The 14,797-nt window shown below is 33.6% G+C and overlaps 3 protein-coding genes across 3 annotated transcripts; 2 read left to right on the top strand and 1 right to left on the bottom strand.

The window, feature by feature from the left end:
* Positions 1-328: 328 nt before the first annotated feature.
* Positions 329-2,479, top strand: LOC105166710 (putative NADH dehydrogenase [ubiquinone] 1 alpha subcomplex subunit 5, mitochondrial). Its single transcript, XM_011086163.3, has 2 exons — positions 329-737; positions 2,067-2,479. Exons 1-2 carry the CDS (start codon positions 419-421, stop codon positions 2,282-2,284), a joined length of 537 nt encoding a protein of 178 aa, XP_011084465.1. The 5' UTR covers positions 329-418; the 3' UTR covers positions 2,285-2,479.
* A 270-nt stretch (positions 2,480-2,749) lies between these two features.
* On the bottom strand, positions 2,750-5,348 carry LOC105166911 (Pentatricopeptide repeat (PPR) superfamily protein). The gene has a single exon (XM_011086432.3). The coding sequence runs from the start codon at positions 5,268-5,270 to the stop codon at positions 3,033-3,035; it is 2,238 nt and encodes a 745-aa protein (XP_011084734.2). The 5' UTR covers positions 5,271-5,348; the 3' UTR covers positions 2,750-3,032.
* A 2,916-nt stretch (positions 5,349-8,264) lies between these two features.
* LOC105166711 (protein SGT1 homolog) lies at positions 8,265-14,535 on the top strand. Its single transcript, XM_011086164.3, has 10 exons — positions 8,265-8,608; positions 9,192-9,261; positions 10,090-10,214; positions 12,246-12,378; positions 12,967-13,063; positions 13,158-13,223; positions 13,587-13,725; positions 13,811-13,890; positions 14,000-14,104; positions 14,223-14,535. Exons 1-10 carry the CDS (start codon positions 8,446-8,448, stop codon positions 14,322-14,324), a joined length of 1,080 nt encoding a protein of 359 aa, XP_011084466.3. The 5' UTR covers positions 8,265-8,445; the 3' UTR covers positions 14,325-14,535.
* Positions 14,536-14,797: the final 262 nt, after the last annotated feature.

Here is a 14,797-nt window from a genome sequence, read left to right as displayed (position 1 = left end):
ATAATAATTAAGAAGCAAAAGTCGTTTATGTAATGTTGTTGACTTTTTTTAAAATATATGTGTGATTTTCAAAAAATTATAGGTTATTTATATAAATGATGCTGATGTCCTTCTATAGATTTATGTATATTTTTTTTAAATGTATATTGATTTGTATAAATAGATTATAGTTAGAGGGTCTAAATATAATTATCCAAAAAATAAACCATTGATCTTATAATACAAGAAAATTGGGCTACAAATGGGGCCTACCAACACAAATAAGCCCAATCCAACTGAAGCTGAACTGCAGAGCCCATTGTTTCCTTATTAGACAAAACTTTGTCGCATTATTATCACATGAGTTGGATATTTCGCCGAGTGACTGACTGTGCGGGTTAACGAGTAGCCGAAATCGAGAAGAAAAATCACCGGAAAAATGTTTCTCCGGCGAGTGGCGCGGCCGCTGATGATGATGGCGAAAATAAAGGAGACGACGGGGATCGTCGGCCTCGAAGTCGTACCCAACGCACGAGAAGTGCTGATCGGACTTTACACCAAAACCCTAGAAGAGATCAAGGCGGTGCCGGAGGACGAAGGGTACCGCAAAGCCGTCGAGAGCTTCACCCGCCACCGCTTGAAGGTGTGTCAGGAGGAGGAGGATTGGGAGGCGATCGAGAAAAGACTCGGGTGTGGACAGGTCGAGGAGTTGATTGAGGAAGCTCAAGATGAGCTCAAGCTCATTGGCCACATGAACGGTGCGTGCAGAAAATCTTCATTTGTTTGCCTCAGTTGATTCTTAAGCAAATCTATGACTGCATTTTCATTTGTTTTAGCGTTTACAAAATGTGCACTCTTTTTTCTGTATGTTGTGTGATTTATCCTCTCATTGTTGAGTCTGGACGAAACTGGATTACCTAATACTGTAATCTTATGCTCCTTCTAAACATACATATGAAATGGGAAGGAAGAGCAAATTTATTGAGAAACAAATTCCATCCCAATTTTTGTTGATGATAACTTCAGTGTAGTTGGATGTTATGGAAAAAGCAATGAAACAGATTGACAAACTAATGAAATGTTTCTTCACCAAAATCCAAGTTCTAAATGTAGGGCTAATGACAAAAGAATGATGTGCGAGTTAAAATCACAAATGATATAAAAATAAGCTATACCTACTTGTTTGTTGTCAATGTAGGGCTTCAGGATTGTAAGTTGGAGAATATTTGGTTTTAATATGAATTTGACTTGGTTCAGATTTTGATTAGCGTGAATTTCAAATTTTGTGCAAGAGTGCTGATGGTAAGGCTTTCAGCAGAAGCATTTTATTCCAAGCAAAATTAAGAAAACATTGTTGCTGAGATCTAATTGGCATCCTTCACTAGGTCCTTTTCTCAGTAAAATGTATAGAAGATGCATGCTTTTAGCCTGCATTTTCCTTGTTGGATAATTAATTCAGATCTCGAGGTAAAAAATGAATGGAATGGAAATGAATGTGTAAGGCGTAAAATAAATTTCTTATTTGCTCTTAGCTTCTGAAATAGAGAATATGCTAAAACATAAAATTCCTTGGAACCAGACATATCAAATTTGAAAGTTAAATTTTGATATATGTCAAAACAGACAATTTTCCTTGTGTTTTGTAAGTCTTGCATGAGCCAAGGTTCTGTTACTTAGTGTGATATGTTTGCATCTGATGCTATGGAGAAAGTATATATGATAAAAGAACTGTGACTTGTAAACTTGTGTTTGCTTTTTCTGAGGTATTTGATACAGCAGAGGATTTGTGCTTACTTTTCTGTTCTTGGAAAGGGTTCATGTGACTTAATGCTTTACCTGCTGGGTGTGAATTTTCATATTACTCTCAATAAAGGGTTATCTGGTTCTACAATGTCAAGTGTTAACCTCGTTTAATTGCTCTAAACTTGAATTTGTCTTTCAATCAACCATTTCTATGTTTTTTGTCTTTTTATTTCTTCTCAAGGTGTACTTAATGAATTATACTGCTCTTTAGGCATTCTATTTCAACTGATAATATTTCTTTTCAAGTTTTAATGGTGTCAACCAATTCTTTGAATTGGGTGCAGAGTGGAAGCCATGGGGTATTCCTGATGATTATGAATGTGAAGTTATTGAAAATGATGCTCCTGTACCAAAGCACATCCCCTTGCATCGACCTGGTCCCCTTCCTGAAGAGTTCTATAAGACATTGGAGGCTGTTGATACTGGCACTTTAAAGGATGCTATTTCAAGCTCCAAAAAGGAAGATCCTGAAATTACATCTGGTGAAGCACAAGCAAAGTAGTTTGCTTCAGCATCTTTTGGTTATTTGTGAAGCACCTTCAACTGTTGGGATCCATCTCTTCTCTGCTCTCAGTATCGGATTTGTTTCCCCTTGTTTATGCTCTTGTGTTTTCCTTTTTCCTCATTAACTGCATATTGAGCATATGGATAAAAACTCCAGTTTTTAGCTAATAATCTCCATTGGGCTTTTCCCCAACAGACTCATTTAGTTTATCTTTGTTATAACGTCCCCATGCAAACAAGCAACTGATATTGGGAATACTAGTAGCCTTACAGACCCCAAAGCTTATCTGTTCATATGCCATTTTGAACAGGCATAATTCCGTTGAAGTGGCTTGTGATTTGGTGTATTTGGAGAGTGTTATTGTGAATTGATATTGAGTACAATCAACATCCTAGATAGTGAATCGAGTAGCACTTTCTGAAAATTAGGTTTCTAGTATGCTTTAACCATCTGCTCGCATGCTTGAAATTGAATGACTTGTTCAAGATCTCTTATCAATCAGATGCCTGGAAAATATTTGGCTGCTGGCATATGATTATAGCATATGTGTGTGCCATGAGGAGCCAAAAACTTGAATCCAAAGCCCATTATGCTACGTCAATCAATTTCATCAATAAACTATGTAGTTTGAACTGAGTAGAAAGCTTCAGCAATTTGCAACAAGGCTACGGACAGGAATCTTCCTTCAAATTGCCTCTTCCATACTACAGCAACTTGCAGCAAGGCTACGGACAGGACTCTTCCTTCAACATGCCTCTTCCATACTACAGCGGATATTATCCCCTAAATCATACAGACCTGCCTCATCATATATGCCTGCAAGAAGAACATAAAACTCTAAATCGGAAGGATCAAGCTCAAGGCCTTTCCTGGTCATTTCTTCTCCAAGAAGCACGTTTCTGTGCAATTTACAGGCTTGCAACAACCTTTTGTAGATTGATGCATTAGGTCTGAAAGGTATAGATTTCAGCACGCTCACAGCCTCTTCTAGCCGGCCAGCCGTACCAAGAAGATCAACTAGCGAGTTATAGTGGTTTATTTGTGGTTCTATGTCATATCTTTCTCTTAGAGAATGAAAATATTCGACACCCATGTCTACTAAACCACCTTGATTGCAAGCAAATAGCACTGTCAACAGTGTGATAGAATCAGGCCTGAAACCTGCCAGTCTCATGTCCTCCAGGGTGGACAGAGCGGATGTTGTATGCCCATTAGCAGCAAAACCATGCATCAAACAGTTCCATGAAATGATATCTGGTTCAAATATTTCATGAAAAGCTTTCTGGGCATCTTCAATACACCAACATTTCCCATAGAAGTCTATCAAACCATTCAAAACTGATGTCCATGTGCAAAAGCCAGATATTATGGAATAGCAATGGAGCTGTTTCCCAGTTTCAGTGGCACCTAAATTGGCAGAAGCTGATAAGAAACTAGATATCGTGAAGCCATCTATAGGTAACTCATCATCACGCATGTGATTGATGATTTGTAATGTTGTTTTATGATGTCCTATCTGATTCAGCTTAGAGGCAAGAATTGTGTACGTGATGGCAGTTCTATTACTCATTCCTTTAGCCAAACTCAGCGCACAACCCACCATGTGAGACCCTGCATAGGCTTCAACAAGAGCATTTCCAACAATAACATCATTATCTGCATTTGTTTTAATAACGAACCCATGAATCTTCCTTGTCTCCCTCGGGGATTGTGTTGTACCACAAGCTTGAAGAATGTAAGAGAGAGTAAAGGAATTTGGTGGCTGACCAGAAAATTGCATCTGAAGAAACGCTAGAAAACACTCGTTTTTAAGACCATGTGCAGCGAAACCAGCAATCAAGGTGGTCCAAGAGATGACATTTGGTATAGGTATCCCCTTAAACACTTGTATAACGTCTTCTATGGCATTGGAACACTTTGAGTAGAAATTTAAAAGAGCATTTCCCACAGAAATATCGTTCTCTAACCCCGCTGTGATAAGCTGTGTGTGTATCTGTTTCCCCAATTGCAGAGCTTGAGTTGAGGAGCAAGCATTCAGGATTCCAGCATAAGTATAGTTGTTGGGTACAATATTATTGCCCACCATCTGTCTAAATGCACTAATAGCCTCTTGGAAATTCAAGTTTTGGGTAAAGCCGGTGATCACAGTTGTCCACAATTGCACATCTTGTTCACATGTTTGCTTTAAGACCTTCACAGCATCCTCCATCTTTTGGCACTTTGCATACATATCAACAAGCGCCGTATTCAAGATCAGATTCAACCGAACACCCCAAAAGATTAATTGGGCATGAATTAACTTACCATAATTGATTCCCAGGGAGCTACAAGCACCTAAAAGTTTTACAAATGTGTACTCGTTTGGAGAAACCCCTACTTCTATCATGCGAATGAAAAATCGTAATGCCCGAACCTGGTTCCCAGCCTGCACTAAGGAAGAAATTATTGCAGTCCAAGAAACAGTATCCCCCTTTTCCATGGCATTGAACACTCCAACGGCTTCCTCAAATAAATCCCATTTGGAATACAATTCAATCAAACTACTACACAAGATTGGATTTGATTCAAAACCATGCTTTATCACACAGGCCTGAACTCTAGTACCGTGAACAAAATCTCCTAAAGCAGAGTATGTTCTTAGCACATTTGAAAACGTGACCTCATTCGGCTTTTCACCGGAAGCCTTCATCAAGTCAAAGAATCTGAGAGCTTCTTCATGGTTTCCATCTTTAACGTAAGCAGACAGAACTCCAGTCCAGGACACAACATCTCTGTAGCGCATTTCATCGAACAAGTGGCGTGCATGTTCAACTCCACAACATTTCGCATAGAGAGACAGCAAATTGTTGCTAAGCAGCAAATTATCATGAACGCCCAGTTTGAATATTGGGCTGTGAACGCAAATGCCATCTTTCAAGGAGTACTTGTTGCAGAACTGAACTATCTTTGAACAAGTTTCTTCAAGTAGGTTTCTCCTTAACATTTACTACCAGTTAAAATAACTCCGTTTTTACTGTAAACCTTTCAAGTCTGAGGTAAAACATTGAGAATAATGTTTATGTTGAAGGACATAAATCATTTATATCTATTAATTATTTATGGCACACCAACTCTTTAAAATATTATTTAAAACAAAACATTTATAAAATATTTATCATTTAGTAAAGTATATATAAATTAATAAGTTACTGTTAAATTTATAAAAACAAATAATGACAAAAAAGATGCATGAAATTATTAAAATATAATAATAATAATAATAACTATCAAAAGACAAAAAAAAAAAAGAGAGAGAAAGAGAGACACCAAAATTGTATATATATACTAATATAAAAAGGAATATCATTTTTCATTCGCAAATGGCAGTCCATGACACTATTATACCAATTTTTTTGTGGTCTTGGTGGTATTTTTAGTTGTTTTGTGTCGATAATGTTTTTAAGTTGATTCTATTTTATTTTATTTTAAAAATACGGTATGCTATTTTATATATTTTATTTATAATATTCTAAAATTTATGTATCTTTTGAAAAATGAATATTTTTTTCGAAATGTAGTTACCGTAATTCCAAAAAATGGAAATTAATGATGTTTTCCCAAACATTAATAGATTTAAAATTTTAAATTATTACTATATTAAACTATTTTTTATTTGAATGTATTGAATAATATAATAAATTATATACTAAAAAGACATATATTACTTATATGAACTCCAATTCCACATGTGCTCCAGAATTCATGAAAACATTGCAACATCTGACCATTTATACACTCGCAAGGGACAATAGTTCAAAATTTTTTAGGAGAGATATTGGGCTCAAATTTGGATGGATGCCTGAGTTTGTGGCTGCGTGCGTTAAAAGATAGTAAATAATTTTTACTATCTACGTTTAAATTATAATAAAAAAAAAATATTATTCTCTTACAAATAGTGATTATGACACAACATTACCAATTTTATTATTATTTCAATAGTACCTCTAAGTTGATTTTTTATTTTTTTTTCTTTTTTAAAAATATAATGTGTTGTTTTTTATATATATATATTGTTCATAATATATTTTAAAATATAAAATATTATTTATTATATGCATGCAAAGACGGCGTGCCATGACGACTAGTATATAAAGTGGGAGCACCTTTTTGGTGTTTCACTTAATTTTGGTATGTCGTTTATTTTTTTAAAATTTAGAATTATTTATTTATTTGTTTATTTATTAACTTCTCTATTTATCATGATTTTTTTAATGGTTATATTCTTTCATATAATCCTTTTACTTTTCCTACATTTTGTAAATTTTTTTTTATAAATCATAATATTTAAATTAGTTTATTATCTTAATATGTATTTTTAGGTAGTTTTTTTTTAAACTATCACTAATAATAAATTTTATTTTGATTCATTTTTAAATATTATGCACATACATAACATGCGCACTTACTAGTAGTTGATAATATGTTGGCATAAAGTAAAAAATTATGAAATGTATAATACATCTTATTCACAATTTCGACATACTTAATTTATAAAATATTCAAATAAAACGATAAATCTTAAATTTTCGGTAAAAGAAATACACGAAATATAAAATAATCACAACTCCACATCGTCAACCCATAAAACACATCTATATGAGCTATTTTAATTTTTACATATAATTGTTTTTGTTCTTTTTTTTTTCCAAATTTACAAAACAATACGACGTTTTCAACTTTGTATATGTTTTCATGTGAATTTGAAAATATATTCAAATTCATTGATAAGATTACGTTTTATATTATTAGTGGTGTCACATTAATTTATTTATTTATTTATTAAAAATTATAGTTTAATACTTTCTTATTAGTAATGCCAAATCAAATAATTAGTTTTATCAAAACATATATATATAGTTGCACTTATTATTGATTTGGGGTTAATAGTAATATCAAATTAAAATATGAGTAAATTATTTTTTGCTATCCGAATTATGAATATTTTATACTTTGGCATCTAATTTTTTTTTTTTTGTCAACTTATCATCTCAACTTTTTGAATTTTGTATTTTGCCAATTATACCTATTACTCCACCAATTTTTTGTAAAAAAAAAATCACATGCAGTCACATGTGATATTTAAGGATTATGCGATGTAATATTTTTCATATATGCACAATATGTGATATTTTTCCAGCAAAAAAAAGATCATGTATGGTAAAGTGCAAATTTTGCAAAGTTGAGATGACAAGTTGACCCTAAAAAAAAGTATAGATGCCAAATTGTAAAAATTGGTATAATTCGGATAATAAAATATAATTTATCCTTAAAATATTATAAGAAAAATATATCAAAGGCTATAAGATTAACAATTAAATATACAAAAAAATAATAGGTAAATTACAACTAGCTTGAGGTTTGACATAATCACAAATACCTCTATCGTTGTTTGCAAAATTACAGATACCTCCCTCAAATGAAAAATAATTATGTCATCCGTAAACGGGTGAAATGAACATTGCAATTTTACCCTTGCTAACTTTTTAAAAATAAAAAAATATTTGAAAAAATATAAAAGGATTTGAGAGTGGATAAAATAAATAATCTGAGGAGAAGATTAGCTCATAAAAATATATATATATATAATTATAATTTATAATTCAAAAGGACATTTCGATTAATTTACAAAAATAAATTGAATGAAAACCTAACGAAAATGACTCATTATTATACGGACGTTTAAATTAGGGAGTTATTTGTAATTATTTCAAATAATAAGGAAGTATATATAATTATACCAAGGAGATAATTGTAATTTTTCTAAAACAATAATAATAAAAATTCGTATAAACAAATACATTTTCACTGTGGTCGGAAATATAACCGAGTAAGAAACGAGGCTGAAGGTAAAATTACTTGTGATTTGCTTTCCCAGTCTTTTCTAAAACGTCTCTTCTCCTGTTTTTTTATATATATATATATATACACATATTATATATACACTACTTCATATAAACAAATAATAACCCTAAATCGTATGCTGTTTTGTGCGACCTTTCCTTCTCCAATTTTCAGTTCCAAAGTCTCCAGAGACTTCTAATCCGGAATACAGAACACCACATACTGAATCTACACCCACACAATCCGCCGTGTTGATTGGGAGTTGAATCGAGCCATCAATGGCGTCTTCGGATCTCGAAACGAAGGCTAAAGAGGCGTTTATAGATGACCACTTCGAACTAGCCGTTGACCTCTACTCTCAAGCCATTGCCTTGAGTCCTAACAACGCCGAACTATTTGTTGATCGCGCTCAGGCTAATATTAAGCTCGGGAACTTCACTGGTAAGAGGGGGAAAATACTTAATCAGTAAGTGATGGTGCTTGGTGCCGTGTTTGAAATATTCTGTTAGTCCTGTTTTGGAGAATTTGGACGCGTGTTTGAGATAGTGTGAGATAATTTTGTTTGCGAAATAGCAAGTGTTTACGTGCATAAACTGGACGTGTTTTGTGGTTTGTGGTAGTTATGAATTTTGTATTGGAGTCTTAGAATTGGAATTGAAAATACTGGATTTTTAGTTGCTGATTAAGTTGATGCTAAATGAAGCAGCTTTAACCATAAATTTATAAATTAATGCAGTTTACTATGTATTTGAATTTGTAGATTGAGAGCCATGTTCTCAAACTGATAAAATCTCCATTTGGATTTTAATGATGCATGTTGAATTGTCCGGCTTAAGTAGCACGATTCTAAATGCCGCATTAGTGTTATGTGGTCACTGAGGCCATATTCAATGGATAATTAATTTTGCATGTGTTTATTTGTTTTTTTTCCTTTTGCCCTTTTGTGTTTGGTGAATTTATTGCTGTGCATTTTACGAAGCTAGTTTTTTCGTTGTTAGTGATCTTTTAAATCTTTCATGAGCAGAGGCTGTTGCTGATGCAAATAAAGCGATTGAGTTGAACCCTGCTACGGCAAAAGCATATCTACGTAAAAGGTGAATTCTTTTAGGGTTACTGGATTTGTTATGGTTTGAAATCTTTACTTTTGATCAATGGATCTGGAACATACAAATTTGTTTAGGGAATAGATCTAAAACATAGTTCTCAATATGGGAAATCTCAAACGGATCAATTCTTAACTAATGGAAATCGAGGATTTCAAATCTTATCGTCACCTTAAGAAAGTCTTTATTTTCTCCTTGAGGAACTTTTTATTGCATTTGAAACAAACATAATTAAAAGTTAAGGATCTCAAATCTATAACAAAATACTTCAACCCAGACAAACTCTTAAAATGTCAATCTTTGTTATCTTCGTGTTGCCAATTACTTTGTTGACCAATTTTAAAGCTTGCTTGCCAAAGTCAGTCTTCAGAGTAAGGTGCGGCGATTAGACAAGCAAATTGAACTATCCTGAAGTAGGCCTTTCCTTCCAAGAAAAATACCATTGCCTCATGTTTGACGTAATTATCTGCTTCAATTTGCAATTATGGAAAGATTTTAGTAAAATTATCTTAAGTTGTCATCAAAGTGTTTATACCTTTCTTGTTTCTGCTTGAAATCATGAGTTGGTATAAGGTCAACTTGGCACCATGTCTTTGTTCTGAATCTTTTGATTTGACCCCATATTGACAAAATGATACTCCTGATGATGTCTTGATTTCCCCATATCGAAAATTTCTCTATCTCTTGGACCACGATCGTTCATTGCATATGAACTTCATATCATGAGAAACGTGATTGAGTGTGAGTGCTGAATTTTGCTTTTAGTTTCTTTGCCTCCAAAATTTGTTTCTTGGTTGTTCATTTACATTCTGCTTACAGTGTCGCATGTATGAAGCTTGAAGAGTATCAGACTGCTAAGACAGCCTTGGAAACTGGTGCTTCTTTGGCTCCTGGTGATTCCAGGTTTACTAATTTGATCAAAGAATGTGATGAGCGCATAGCCGGTAATTGGTTGCATACTTGTGCTTCCTCTAGTCTTTTATCATCTTGACCTTGTTGATTTATTCCCAATAAACTTAAACTGGAATGTTGACCAGTGTTGATATTATCTGGCATTTTCTTCTTTATATATCATTGTTTTATGTCGTGAATTTATGTTTATCAAGTTTTTCAATTTTGTGGTACATAATTGATATTTAATGGTGAATGATAATTTAACTCTTTTAATAGGGTTTCACCATAGTTATAAATGGTGCTAGCCTTTCACCTGGTGCAAACATGGCGAGTGCCAGGGCGCATTTTCCTAGTTGCCAATCCTGTCATGACACGCCTGGATGAAGCCAAGCCCTAAAGGTAGGGATGGCAATCGGGCTGGGGCAACCAGGTTGCCAGCCCGGATGGGGTGTGTTTGGTACGCTTTTTAGCGGGTTTGGTAGGGGTTATGGGTTTTGCACCTGACTGCCTCGGTTAATATTTTAAATATTTTTATTATTTATTATTCATATATATGATATTATTAATAGGCAATTATGGTATTATATGTAAAACTTCTTAAATAATTTTACATATATTCAACTCCATATAAGAAATACAAAAAAGCAAAAAAATTAGTTGAATGTATTATTTGTATTATATAATTTATTTTTTAGATAAAAAAAACTATGTTAAATTATCTAAGTTTACAATGATAACCAGTATTACTCATAGAAAAAAATTAGTTCAATGTATTATTTGTATTATATAATTTATTTTAGACTAAAAAACTATGTTAATTTAAATTGATATTACTTATGGAGAAATTAAAAAGATAGATGAATGTATTGACAGTATCGTTTATATAATATAATTCATTGTATGTCGAAAACTATGTTAAACTTAAAGTACCTAAATCTAAAATGATAAATTTTAATGAAATAATAAAAAATTGCTTGAATGTATTCTTTATATTATATAATTCATTTTAGATCAAACCTATGCTAATTACTAAATTTAAAATGATATTACTTAATTAAAAAAATAAAAATTTAGTTGAGAGTATACTTTATCTTAGACAATTCATTTTAGATTGAAAATTATGTTAAAAGTATTTAAGATTTAAACTGATATTACTTATTGAAAAGATAAAACATTAGTTGAATGTATTATTCGTATTATATAATTCATTTTAGATAAAAAAAAAATTATGTACTTCAAATTGAGAAATTAAAAAAGTAGATGAATGTTGACAGGGCGGTGCGGTGCAATTCTGGGCGTGGACAGGTTTTTAATGCCTGGTCAGGAGGTCTGGGTAGACCTGCCCTATTGCCATCACTACCTAAAGGGCTGGCTTTCTATGACGTAAATAAATTTTCAGTTTTCTTGAATCTTTGGGCTAAAAAATATTAAAATCTAATCTTGAGTGATTGTGGTAAAAATACTTATGATATACCAATATAAATTATTTATGCGTCGTGCTTCAAAAAGGAGCTCGCCGCGTGGTAAAATAGTAATGGTATAAAAATATAATTTTTTTTATGCAATTATGCTTGCACTGTGCCGTGTGCGATGGCTCCAAAGCACCTTTACACCATGATGCGCCATGCGCCTTTAACAACTATGGATTTCACATAGTTGGGTTGGCTTCCCACTCTATTTTTCTAGTTGTTGCATGTGAATTGTTTATGGGATGTGATATTTGAATCTCGCTCATTACCTGTTCATTTCAGGAGTATGGGCTTATTCTGTGATTTATGTTGGTTTTTTATTTTTGAGGTACCTTGAATTATTTGTGTGATTGAATATTTTGATTTAACTGTTGGAATTATATTCTCTGTCCTTTGAAGTATTTGGTCCTATATGTTTGGTTTTGTGAATCATGTTGAGTGGAGCTTTATTTAGCTTTTAGGGAAATTCTAGTGAGATTTGACAGTTATTATATATGATTAGACATACTCTACTTGTAGTATGAGCTATTACTATTGAGCAATAGGTAGAGACTTCTCTGTTCATGTGTATTCTTGTTCTCCCTTTGGATTTATTTTTCTTGCTTATTGCAGAGGAAGCTGGAGAGCTGCCTACAAAGTTGGTTGATAAAGCTCCAATAGATGTGGCAACTTCAAGTGATTTTCCACCAGCCACTGGCTTGTCCAGTCAAGTGACAACAGTCTCATCTACTAAACCAAAATACAGGTAAATCGAGTGGCACATTTGGAGTGAGCAATCAGCTTTCTCACTGTAAAATTTACATCACTCTGTCATTCTGGCACATTATAATTTCCAGCACTAAAAGCACACAAAATATCCTCATGGGTCAATGCATATTTTTATTACATTCGTCTTGATTTGCTAAAATGTTCTCGTTCTTCATGGACGCGATGGATTTTAAAAGAGGCTAAACTTATGTGGCTTGGACATACTGTTTAAATAAAACCTTCCTAACTTTACAGATGATCCTATATTTCATGAACTGGTATATAACTTAATGAGCAAATCATAATCAATATTTTATGTGGTGGAAATTACGCTTATCAGTCTTGAAAAGCTTTAATACAGTATAATGGGTTTTCAAACATTGGTTGTAAATAATTTTTTATTGTGACCGTTTTGTTTTTTCTCTTAATTCCTGAGGGTTGTCAGATGCCAGTGAAGGAACTTTCCTTTTTCTTTCAGTGGGATTGCGTAAATTGTGGCAGAACTTGCATAATGTTAGGACTTGATTGATGGGTACATTGCTTCAAACTTTTCTCAGTTCAGTTTTTTCTCAATGTTTATTTTCAGGCATGAATTTTATCAGAAACCAGATGAAGTTGTAGTAACAATATTTGCAAAGGGTATAGCAGCAAATTGTGTTGTGGTTGACTTTGGGGAACAAATAGTAAGTTATACCTTCCATTCTAGTTTTATTTCACTTGATTATTGAGTTGATTGACTGATGTCCCGACTCCCTGTTGTTCTTGGTTGATATATAGCTCAGTGTTACCATCGAGGTGCCTGGTGAAGAACCATATCAGTTTCAACCTCGGTTATTTGGAAAGGTGATGTGTAGAATACATCTTATTGACTCGTTTTAATCTCCTGTTCTAGGGCTTGCTGAGCGCTTTCTTCCAACATGAAAAATTACATATGTTGGTGGGAGATGAATCTTATGTGGAAATTTCCTGTTAGGTTGTTACTGGTGATATTTTTCAATACTTCCCCTCCCAAGTAGGGCAAGTTCATACTCGTAGTTTTTTTTGCCTATCCAATCATTACAACTACCCATACCAAGCCAGAAAGTATGCAGATATTCTATATTTTTTACCTTCCTTTCTTGGCTTTTGAAATGATATTAGAATCATTCGCGTCACGCTGGTCATATTTCTTGACAGTGGTTTTGATACTATATTTTTAACAAGCAGATAGTTCCCACCAAATGTAGATATGACGTCATGTCTACAAAAATTGAAATTCGACTAGCCAAAGCAGACACTGTCCACTGGACCTCCCTTGAATTTAGGAGGGACGTTGCTGTTGTACAGAAAGCTAATGTGCCTTCAGGTGAGTGCTTTCTGAAATGTCAAGTACCACTTCATGCTCGTTTCATCCAGCGTGGTCTTACTTCCATCTTGCTTTTGGTTTACAGTTAATCTAAAACCCGCTTATCCTTCCTCCAAACCAAAAAGAGTGGATTGGGATAAGTTGGAAGCTCAAGTGAAAAAGGAGGTGAATCTATGACGTTTCTCTCTCTTTAGTCAAGAATATATCTGATATTTGTTCTTGTGAGTAGCACAATCCTTAATTGCATAAACTTGGCCCGTCCTTTCTATATCAGGAAAAGGAAGAAAAACTAGACGGTGATGCAGCTTTGAACAAGTTTTTCAGAGAGATATACCGTGATGCTGATGAGGACACAAGACGAGCCATGAGCAAATCTTTTGTAAGATCCTCAGCCTCTCTCGACCTTCCCAACGATCAACAACGGTTCCTGAAACATAAAATATCATTTCCTACACACACTATTTTTGGCTGGTTCTAACCAGTGACATTTTGAACAGGTCGAGTCAAATGGAACTGTGCTGTCGACAAATTGGAAAGAAGTGGGTTCAAAGAAGGTTGAGGGAAGCCCTCCCGATGGCATGGAGTTGAAGAAATGGTAGCACTGAAGCTCTCCCTTGTTTCTCACTCGACCAAATTCGCTTTTGCGCACAGAGTTCCCTTGGTTGTGCTTGAACTTGTTCATATTTTCACCTTAGCTCAGTCCAAAGTTACCTATTCATATGTCCATGAACTTAAGTTAAAAGTGAATTTCCTTGGAGATGTAAGATATATTCTCTCTCTCATATACTTATCCAGTTGCCTTTTGACACCTTTCCTATGTTGTCTCTTGTTAAAATGGCTGTGAGATTCAGTTGCTTTCAATTTGTTTATGATGTTTATATCATTTTAAATTTTATAATCAATTTTATCATCTGATCAAGGTTTTCCTTACTATAAATGGTTCGAATAAATTGTTAGTCCATCCCTTGAAAGAACCTAGTACACATAATTAATTAATCTACTTAATTTTAAAAGATATTGTGATTATGGTTCAAAAGTACAAAAACTTAGAGAAGAAAAGACGAAGAGATGT

Source organism: Sesamum indicum, linkage group LG7 (genome assembly GCF_026168435.1).
Source record: "Sesamum indicum cultivar Baizhima isolate 11 linkage group LG7, ASM2616843v1, whole genome shotgun sequence".
NCBI lineage: Eukaryota > Viridiplantae > Streptophyta > Magnoliopsida > Lamiales > Pedaliaceae > Sesamum > Sesamum indicum.
This window is presented reverse-complemented; position numbering and strand designations above follow the sequence as displayed.

Bases quoted from the DNA above. Each gene is read 5' to 3' on its own strand.
- LOC105166911 (XM_011086432.3), bottom strand. From the start codon at position 5,270: ATGTTAAGGAGAAACCTACTTGAAGAAACTTGTTCAAAGATAGTTCAG.
- LOC105166710 (XM_011086163.3), top strand. From the start codon at position 419: ATGTTTCTCCGGCGAGTGGCGCGGCCGCTGATGATGATGGCGAAAATA. The intron at 738-2,066 runs GTGCGTGCAGAA...AATTGGGTGCAG, and splicing joins GCTCATTGGCCACATGAACG to AGTGGAAGCCATGGGGTATT.
- LOC105166711 (XM_011086164.3), top strand. From the start codon at position 8,446: ATGGCGTCTTCGGATCTCGAAACGAAGGCTAAAGAGGCGTTTATAGAT. The intron at 10,215-12,245 runs GTAATTGGTTGC...TGCTTATTGCAG, and splicing joins ATGTGATGAGCGCATAGCCG to AGGAAGCTGGAGAGCTGCCT. The intron at 12,379-12,966 runs GTAAATCGAGTG...GTTTATTTTCAG, and splicing joins TCTACTAAACCAAAATACAG to GCATGAATTTTATCAGAAAC.